This window comes from Mesitornis unicolor, unplaced genomic scaffold (genome assembly GCF_000695765.1).
Source record: "Mesitornis unicolor isolate BGI_N332 unplaced genomic scaffold, ASM69576v1 Scaffold54189, whole genome shotgun sequence".
Taxonomy (NCBI): Eukaryota; Metazoa; Chordata; class Aves; order Mesitornithiformes; family Mesitornithidae; genus Mesitornis; species Mesitornis unicolor.
The window spans coordinates 1-10,299 of record NW_010207690.1 but is presented as its reverse complement, the minus strand read 5'-3'; the positions used below and the strand labels follow the sequence as shown (position 1 = coordinate 10,299).

Sequence of the window (10,299 nt, the reverse complement as noted above, 5' to 3'; positions counted from 1 at the left end):
CCCCCACCCCGGACTGTTTTCAAATAACATATTCATTCAATTAAGTATTTAAAAAAGTTTCCATTCTTGTTCTTCAGCCAAAGGTGTGCTGAGCAGGTGGTGAGTCAGTAAGTATATGAACAAAAGACAGGATGAATATAAGTGGCAGCTTCAGTTTTATTAGAACAAAACAAAAAAGAGACTCTCTGCAATCACCACCCTGCAGTCTCACTCTACTATTAAGTAGTTCCAGTGCAGATTTAAGGTTCTGTATCACATAATAAAAAATTAAAAAGAGCATCTTCACTTACTCCTAATTTCCCACACCCTTCCTTCTCCCTCCATTGGAGTGCTCCACAGAAACATCACCAACAATCTCTGTATCTCATTTTACCTTTGAGAACTTTTTTTTTTTTAACCCGTATTGGATACTAACTGGAAACTGTAAAAAAAATTACCATCAAAATAGAAAATTCTTGAGATCATATGACTGTTTATCTATCTGTAACACTCTCACCCTTCAAAAACTCATTTTAAAAAAAAACTAATAGATTTTCCCAAAATTTACCAAACCCTCAAACTTCTTCCTCTCAGAAAAGCTATGTGTCAGATATGCAGTGCAATAAAGGGTAACTCTCTTGCTGTATCTACAGGGAAGGAGAAAAGGACAGGACAGACAAGAGAAGCAAGAGCAGCTCAGGAAACCCAAAGAGCTTAAATATCAGAAGGAAAAGTGAAGTTAAGCACGTGGCCCTGCGTGCATCCCTCCAAGCTACGGGAAAATGAAGGACCTGGAAGATGACCAAGGTATCCAGGTTCAGCTGTAGTTCTGCCGTATGAGCTCTCATAATTCTTGCCACTCGTGCAAACCCAGGGGACACTATATTCCTTCTTATTTATACAGCATTCTTATCATTAAATGTACCAAACAGTGCACATTAGAAGGAAATTGAGCAAGTCCTGTCAGATATCTGAGTTTCCTTTTGTTCAGATGAAGCTGTTTTCCAACTGCTCACATTTAAAACTAAGCCTTTTTCACAGGCAAAGAAAAAGTCATTACAATTTTCACAAAAAACTGGTATTATAAATTGTTCCACAACCTACAAAAATTTGATTAAGTACAAAAATATGCATTTGTCTTAAAATAAAACATAAAAAAGCTGCACATTTGCTTACATAATACCAAAAACTTAAAACATGTTAAGTTGTGGTATTAATTTATACATCTAGATTGGCAATTTGTGTGTAGAAAAGGAAAGCTATAGTTAACAGCCTGCTGTACTTATTAGCAAGAGACTGGTGATGACTTTTACCATGAAGGCAGTTCAGTATAAAATTCACTGGCAGAAACTTGTCTGAGAAACAATTGGATGGCCAGCTGCAGAACTTAAAAAATTTCAACATAGCCAAAAGTTACTTCACACGTGTAATTAAAAATATAACAAAATCATGAAAAGGGAACATGCATACATGATAAAGGCTGTAAAATCACAAAGATTTGGGTAGATCTATCTTCTGAACTTCTACCAGTTAATGAATTTTGAGCAATTTTACTTGGAAGTATCAATACTGTATCTTTTCTGTGAACTTCCTCATTTGCTAATACACACCATGGCTTAAACTGCTATAATATCTTTTCAGTAATGGTGATTCATCTCAGTCCTCTGTACCCTCCAGGGGACAATCTTTTACAGCAGATGCAGGACCATCCAAGTTTCTGAGCAGATCCTTAATTTCATTCCAGTTTCTATTTCAATGGAGCGCTGACTAAAGCTTGAAGTCAGATTACAGCATTTTAGGGAATGCTATAGCACGAGGGGAACAGTGAGAATACCATCACATAAACAATAATTATACATATAAAGTGCATCTGCATATATTTTGGTACTACAGCCAGCCTGAGAGATTCAGCTCACGCTAATGAAAGCGCCTCCAGGTTGATTAGCAACATGGTTTCTAGGCTCTGTGGACTGTACTGACTACAGTTCTAGTACCTGTAATGACAGCTTGGACACCCAGTGAAGATAACTAAATTTAGGTGTTTTAATTTTGAAATGAACTGCATTCATTGTAACTTCTGTGGTAGAAATTTCATAGATAAAACTCATCTCTTGTCAGTGTTTTTATAAAGTTATTTTACTGAGCAGCATCAACATAATTTTCATAAATCATTCCTTCCCTTGCTGAAAAATATGCTGTGGCTAAGAAAGTTACCCTTGCCAACACAGTACTAAAAAGTAGTAATGTGAAAAGTTACCATACCTGGCTAAAATCCTGCTGCCTCAAGTAAGTAGTGGCTTTATTTATTTCCAGGTCATTGGCTAACTCGACATATTGGGAAGCTTTTACTACTTCAACACACCTGCAACAAAACAAGCCATAAAGACAAACAAAATGCATCTGTGCAAATGTCACTAAGTTATATGCTTTTGCAGCCAATTCATTTTCCAAAATGAGTTATGCTTAATTATTCTTTCTTTAAAGAGTAAAGAGCACTTTGGTTAAAAATATTTGGAAGAACATTTTATTCCCATAACCTACCTTAATAATACTATCTCTGCTCTCGTATATTTTTTACTCAGCTGCCTAAATATCGTATTATTTTTCCATCACTGAGTGATACCTGATGTCAGATATTGACTGAGATCATTTTTCAAACCATTTTCTTTGGATATGTTCTATCAGCTGATTTTTCAAACCTGATCTCCTGTGGCATCTGCAATCAAGCTCAAACTATTGGTTAAACTTCTTCACTGGGCCACAGCCTAGAATACCTCAGCATAGAATAACAGAATAAATCTGTCCTGATACACACAAAATAATCCCACACATCTCACATGAAATTGTTTGGTTAGACAGAACAGATATGAGAGTGTTTTACTTCATGACATGTATTTTGTGGATGGCACTAAGGAAACTGAATATCTGACAACCTTTTCCAGTTTTCTTGAACAAAAAACAAGATACAGAGCAAATATATCTGACTTATGCTAACAAGTAATAAAGCTAATTTTCCCAAGATATACTGTTTAAAGGTCTCATAAATCAGAATGGCAAAAGTAGGGAAATTATAATCTTATAATGATTATTAAATCATCAAACACCACCTTGTGGACTCAAGTAGGCTAAACACATCTGTGTGAGAGATTATTTCGTGTTAGTATAAATAGCTTTATTAGCAAATTATAATTATAGAACTTGCAAATTTTGAAAATAATCCTAACTGGCCAAGGAAAGGAAAAAAAAAAAGATAAAAAGGAAGTTTGCTTTTCCCAAATTTCTTTCACTTCCTAAACACTGGACATAATCTGTTTGTAATGTTGTGGCTGCAGATACACAACATCTATTTGCATACATGTTATTTTTAATACCAAAAATACTAAAAATATCAAAGTTAGCTCTTATGGAAAACTAAAAATCAGTTAAAAATACATCTTGAAAAGTAATACTCATCATTTTTACACTGTCCTTATAGGAACCATGTCTATTTTATTTTGTTTTAAACAGAAAAATATTCTGCTATAGAAAATACCACAGAAAGCAAAAGCAAAGCTGTAAATTGAAAAAATAAAGTGGATACAAAAGCCAAAATGGTAAACTGTAACAGCAGCCTATCACTGTATACACTTGTATAAATATTTAAGAAACAGTGGATTAAGTTTACAATGCAAATGAGCCTAATAATATTTAGATTTCGGTGATAACTCTATAGAGTAATGAAAACTTCTTAGGCACCCCAAGTCTTCATTATGCTATCTTCAAACTTACAGTAAACAGTAGCAACCATTGCTTTCTGTATAGCATTTGTCTATCAAGACTTTCAAAAGCTCTTCAGTCTTCAAGCTGAATTTTCCAATTCAATTCAACTTTAAGCTCTTTCTGTGCTAATACAGAACAGTTCAAAATGTATCATTAACAGCTGAGTTTCCATGAGAAATGAAATTAATTTTTAACACAGAATAAACTCTAATGTTTTGTTTTGTTCTCTGCAGCACTATGGAGGCAAACTGAAAATAGCCTGCAGGCAACATTTGAGGCAGCAAACCACGTTTCCCAGGCTGTTTGTTTGTGAATTTGGTTTCATAACCAGAACAAGAAATTGGCATACAGTTCAGACAAAAAGGAGCCCTGCTTGACTCTTACCAGTCATAGCCCACTGCAAAAGATGTCTCAATTACAGGTGCAATGAGTTTAGCAGCTGTCATGATGTATTCCTCTGCCATGGATTTCCTAAGAAAAACAAACAAACAAAACCACTCCAGACAATCCTAGAAGTCAATCTAACCCGTCCCCTGCTACTGTCCTATATCTCGATAAAGCTCTCCATTTTGCCTTTCACCGCACATGGCAGTTGTACAAGAAAGACAGACAGACAGAAATAAAATCAATGCTGCAACTTTAAAGAAGCAGTTGGGGTAGATATTCTACATTAGTGCAATACCACTAAACTGAGTGACCCAACCAGTTCCCCAACCATGTTCTTTGCTAGGAATTATGAGGACACTTTTATAACAAAAGCTGTGGACATGTGAGAAGACCAATAGTACTTTCAGGAGCTAAAGTCCATGGCATCACAGCCAAGCAAGAACAGACTCCACCATTACCTCTCACGTTCGATTTGTCTCAAGCTGTCATTTTTAATGGCTTCAATCAGTAGATTAGTATGTGGATCGTCCTGCAGGGGGACAAAACTGCAAATTATGCCAGTATACATGCATTTTAATTATCTTATAGACAATATAACTGTAAACATAAATAGATGTAAATGACGTAATCTACAGTGTCAGTTACTTACTTTTTAAATTTCAAAAGGCTAGCTTCAGTTTGAAGTAGTTTTGTAATCGCAGAATCTGAAATTTGGCATTACAACTACTTTAAACCTGTTTTTCTCCTCATGTATGTGGTCATAGCTCACATTAGGGTTGTTAATAGGTGTAGTTAATATCATGTGTATCAGACTGGGAAGGCTGCAAGTCACAGAATATTCACACGCTTAAAAATAAGAGCACGCTTAAGCATTTGCTGAAGTGCAGTGGTACTCAGCAGATGAGGACTTGTGCTACCTTATTACAATAACTCACATGAGCATCTTGTGGTTTCTATCACACATCTGTTCATTCTAAAAAAAAAAAAAATAACGTCGGTACGCTGGGTAGCCACCCTTTCCTAATATATTGGGGATAGATCATAGCTTTACATAAAATACAGGCCAGAAGGAAACTTCTTGATTTCTTCTGTAACTCTTCGTAATAAAATGCAGAATATGTAATGTCTGTTAAAACTACAGCTTGCCTATCTTTAGAAAGAACTTCTATAGTCTAAAGCTTTTCTTCCAGTGACCCTAATCAATAATTATAAATAAATATATCTGCTTCATATATTACATTTTATTTGCTTATGCTAGGACAATAGGAAGAAACAGCTACACTCAAGGGGCAAATAGTTTGAAGACTAAGTACACCTTTGATTTAGGACTGAAAATGGAGGCTTTGCATCACTGAAAAAAAGATTGCTAAGAGAATATAAAGGACTTGCCTTGATATTTCTATAGAGGACCTTTGTAAGAGGGATCCTAAGCCTATTAATTACTTTTTCCTGTCTTTAACACATCATGAGCTGCTGGTTTCATGCTACAAAGGAAGTCCAGTTTCCAAAGTCTAATAAACTAAACCAAGCATTTTGAATATTCTTCTAAATATTCTGTAAAATAACACTACAGTATTACAGGTTTTATTAACACTCATTCAAGATAACTTGCATAAACTCACTGTTTTGCTCCCTTTATTTTAGCTTATAAATATTTTAATAAAATTTTATATAAAGGAGGGAAACCAATAAGTCAGCTATGTAAGTCAGCCCAGATGTGTTTCAACAAAATTCCTATGAAGACCATTGAGTGGTGTGGATCTTGTGTACATCATAACTTTTGAGGAAAAAAGGAACTGAATATTCTCAACATTATTTTACACTTCTGAGCAGTAGCGCTACACTAAGTTCGTGCTGGTAAAAAGAAAGTTATTTTAGATACATAAATACACATAAATTTACATATTCAGCATAGTCCAAGCATTCAATGTCTCTCCTCCTTTCTCCTGATTGACCATATAAAGACAGTGTATTTTGTTTAAACTTACATTTGGTGAAATGTATTTGTCTTCATAATCCACTTCTAAGGGAACTGCAATCAGTTTTTGGAAGGCTTTTTTCATTTGCTCGCCATTTCCAATAGCAAAATAACATAGGATCAAGTTGAAGCCTGCCTTCAAGTTTGGGGACATGCTCATTATATGTTCAAATGAAGAAATGGCATCAACATATTGGCCAGTTTTAATGAATGCAACTCCAATATTTTGCATTATTTTAATCCTAAGTAAAGAAATGAGCAGTAGGTTATATTTTTAATTATCAAATCATATTGTATCCAAAACTTGTCCAGAACCATGCTTACTAGTAGAAACTCACCTCATCTCTTTGTGGGCACTAGGGATCTGGTCTAGAGCCATACGGTAGAATTTGATAGCTTTGGAATAGTTCCGTTGTTTTAAATATATATTTCCCATGTTCACCTTCAGTCTACCTATCAAAAGAAGTCAAGGAGTTACAGCCTTCTAAAGCATAGTTACAGCACTTTTAAATTGTTGCAAAATGACAGAGTAGAACAACTAATAAATTTGTCTTCCCTATAGGGTACCAGCTGTCCTTTAAAGAAGCACTGCACACAACAACCTTCTGTGAATTTTCACTCAGAAGGAGATGAAGTAGTAATGAAATGTGGAAAAGAACTCTCAGTGCAAGATGTATTCCGATTTTGATTGTGAATTGAGGGATGAGGTAGAGATATTCATAGTGCTCTCCAGGAAGACAGCTGCAAATAAGAATAAGCATCTCTGAGAAAAGTGCACTGTAGGAGTCTCAAAGATGTGCAAAATACTAAAAGAAGCTTTCAGAAGAAGAAAGCTGAGTCAAAAGGGAAAAAAATAGTATTAGAGCAGACAATAGTGTGTGCAGCATAAGAAAATTATATATTTGGCTTCATGTTTAGCTTAGCCTATGGAAAGAAAAGACTTCATGAGCGGGAGAGCAAACTTAACCATATTTACTTATATCAAGTCAGAGATTATGAGTATCTGTTATCCACTCTGACTGGCAGACATGAGGACTGAGATCTCTAATTCAACACCATGCAGATGAAGTCCTTACTTTGAATGCCTGACTATTAACTTTAATCTACTTTGGAATGTAACCTACCTCTATTGCTGAACATCTTATTCTTCACTATCACTTGGTAAGTATTCAGTGCTTCAGCATACATTTCATTAGCAGCATACTGACTGGCCAGATTGAAAAGAACCTACAGGAAAATGGAATTATAGGTACAAGAAAATACATTGCTGTCTCAACACTAATAAACTTAAATTCATAATAGGTAATTCCAAATTAATTTTACTTTGGAAGTATTGCCTTTACCAGTTTTAAGCTTCCCATCTTTAATGTCCCCTTGTTCTTATACACTGACATAGAGAAAACAAGTTTCAAATCTACATATTCTAGGTAATTCTTTTATTTTTGTACTTAAATAACTACCATTTAAAATCATGCTGAGTGGGCCTTAGACCTATGTAAATACAGTGTTATAATGCAAAGTTACTAAAAACATTCACACAAGAAAATTCTCAGAAACCTGTAACTGTAATTTATAACTTCCAACATGTGGAAAAAGGTCCTACTACCTGTGGTCACAGTCACTCAGTTTATGAAGAGAGAATTTTTTGAAACTGCTTTTTCAAAACACAAGTTCTGCTGGTGTCAGGTAAAATACCTCCGTATTTTTTCCCCAGCTTTACTCTGACCCTCACCGTAAAATAAATTACTAGGTCTGCCTAATTCAACGTATTTATCATTATTAATTTTCTCTACAGTACTAACTGGAATATAACTTTAAAATCCCTCTAAGTATTTTTATGTATGTTGTATCCTTTGTTGGCTTTGGTCTATTGTTGTGTTTTGGGTTTGTTTTGTTTTGTTCTTTTTTTTTTGCTGCTGTTGGTTTTTTTTTTTTGAAAAAGAGTCTACTATGAATTTGAAAAACAGAATGTAAATCTGGATACCTGCTTTAAGATTCAGGATTTAGGAATATGAATATATCCTAACTCATGTAATATATTCTCTGTCACTTTATGGTTCAAATTGAACGCAGTGTCTGATTTCTTCTGCTATCTTCTCTTGGCATGTTATGTTTCTAGACTACGTATTTCTGAAGTACAGGGCTTACATCTGTTATATTTTGATATTCATGTTTTGCAATAGATGTTTACGGGTATCATTCACTTAACGTCAACTACGTGGTTTCTCTGGTACTTGAGATTGCAAAGGAATAGACTCAATGTTACAAATGGATCTTTGCAATCCAACGTTATGTTTTTAATTTCAAGAAGTCATTGACTTTATCTTCATAAGCTTCGCCCACTCCCAAATGTAGACCTTATCTGATGGGACACACTGCTAGGAGTGTTACAACACACACACACACACACACTCAGCAAACACTGAAATGACTCTTTAGGAGATTTTTTTACCAATGCCTTTCACTTATTGAAGATTTCTAACCACTTACCGAGTAAGTGAGGTCTAAGTTGATATTTTCTGGAGTAGCAATTTGCTCACGTTGTCTCACCAATACTCTTTCCTTTCTTCCAGCCTCTTTTGCTTTTTCCAAAGCCTTAAATAGAATACCAGAATTTAGCAATGCCTTGAATCTTACTAACGCAAGATGACAAACACATGTAAAACAAGTATGAAAAGAATATACTCATGTTCATTTTCTTTTGATGCAGACTGTATCCAATGTCTGAATAGTAGCAATATAACCCGCAGAAAGGTGTTAATTAGCAATAAGCAGACATACAGATGTCTATGTCTGCTTAGCTGTATTGTGTATTGTATTATCTGGTATTCTAAGGAAGAAAGCAAAGACAGGAAGTAAATATGCATGTTACAAAAACGTATGCTGTGCATATACCTTGACTAACTCTGGGTGCTGGTAATTTGCTTCCATTTATCTGTCCACAAGTGGTATTTCACATGTACATTCACAATTCTAGTAACTCCAAAATTATTATTTTATCCAATTATAATTTTCTGCAGATTGGTATCAAGACCCTTCATACAAGTAATGCTACGGGTCTACAAGTGCCATTGGCAGTCCTGTATACCTCTGCAAGGTACAACAGTTTAAAAAGCAATGGCTAGCACTCAAGGCAGCTATTTCACAGCTAGTGGTGAAGGAAGTACTTCAAGGTATTGCTTGATTCTTAGTTCTCAAGATTGAAGGCCAATCCAACTTGGCTGTTTCATAGATAATGAGTTGGCAACTTTGATGAATTCTGCAGGAAAACAGATATTCTGCTGAACTTGTCAGAAACCAACACAAACACCCTAGAGGGCCCTCACAATGGTCTGGTATAATCTAAATGAGAAACAACCCTTTGAATAGAGAAACAAAGAACATTCTTGGCCATACATGCAAGAAATACAGTCTGACTTTTTTTGAATTATCACTGAATTGGAAGAGTCATAGCAAAGTTAGAATTAAGATTATTTTAACAATTTGAAGTGTTTGAACTGAAGTCAGTTTGAAACATCTGTTCAAATTTCTCTTCACATAATAGCAAAAGTAAACTGAAATCCAGAAACCTCACCAATTTCAAGTCTCCACAGCTGTTGGCAATGCAGCTTTCTTCAACCAGTTCATTCACTTTTTTTTCCAACTGCCTAATCCTTTCTTCTGAACTGAAACAATAAAAGGAGTAACTTTAGTAACCTAACTGAAAACACTAAGTTTTTACATGGAATATTCTCAACAAAACAACATAGTGATGCACGACATGTCATAACTAACATGGTTTTCCCATCAAAGAAAATATAATGTGAAACTATGCCCAGACAAGATCCTTCAAAGATATCACATTCACATTCTTCATTTGGGAACAGACACCTAAGAAAACATAAATCTTCTTACGAGAACAAGATAGACATGCAAATTTCATCGACCCAATCTGTTCAGAAGTAATGGCAGAACAAACAGATGGGCCGTTAAAACTTTCAAAACAAACACCTCATGAAATGAAATATTGTATTAAGAGCAATTAACTGATCCTTTAATTCATAGAAAACTTTAAAGTATAGCTTGCAAATGCAGATGTGATGAATCTAGATTTTTTTCCTCAGTTAAATAACCAAACATTCAGCAAAATTCCCTATACCTATGTAGCTGTATTTGAGGAATACAACTTCTCACAGAATCACAGAACATTAGGGATT

At 34.9% G+C, this 10,299-nt stretch overlaps 1 protein-coding gene across 1 annotated transcript; it reads right to left on the bottom strand.

Moving 5' to 3' along the window:
- Positions 1-2,241: 2,241 nt before the first annotated feature.
- On the bottom strand, positions 2,242-9,768 carry LOC104546723 (intraflagellar transport protein 88 homolog; the record flags this gene model as incomplete). Its single annotated transcript, XM_010192187.1, has 8 exons — positions 2,242-2,341; positions 4,123-4,209; positions 4,584-4,654; positions 6,114-6,345; positions 6,442-6,556; positions 7,228-7,330; positions 8,594-8,698; positions 9,678-9,768. Coding segments are annotated over 8 exons (904 nt in total), but the record flags the coding sequence as incomplete, so codon positions are not given.
- Positions 9,769-10,299: the final 531 nt, after the last annotated feature.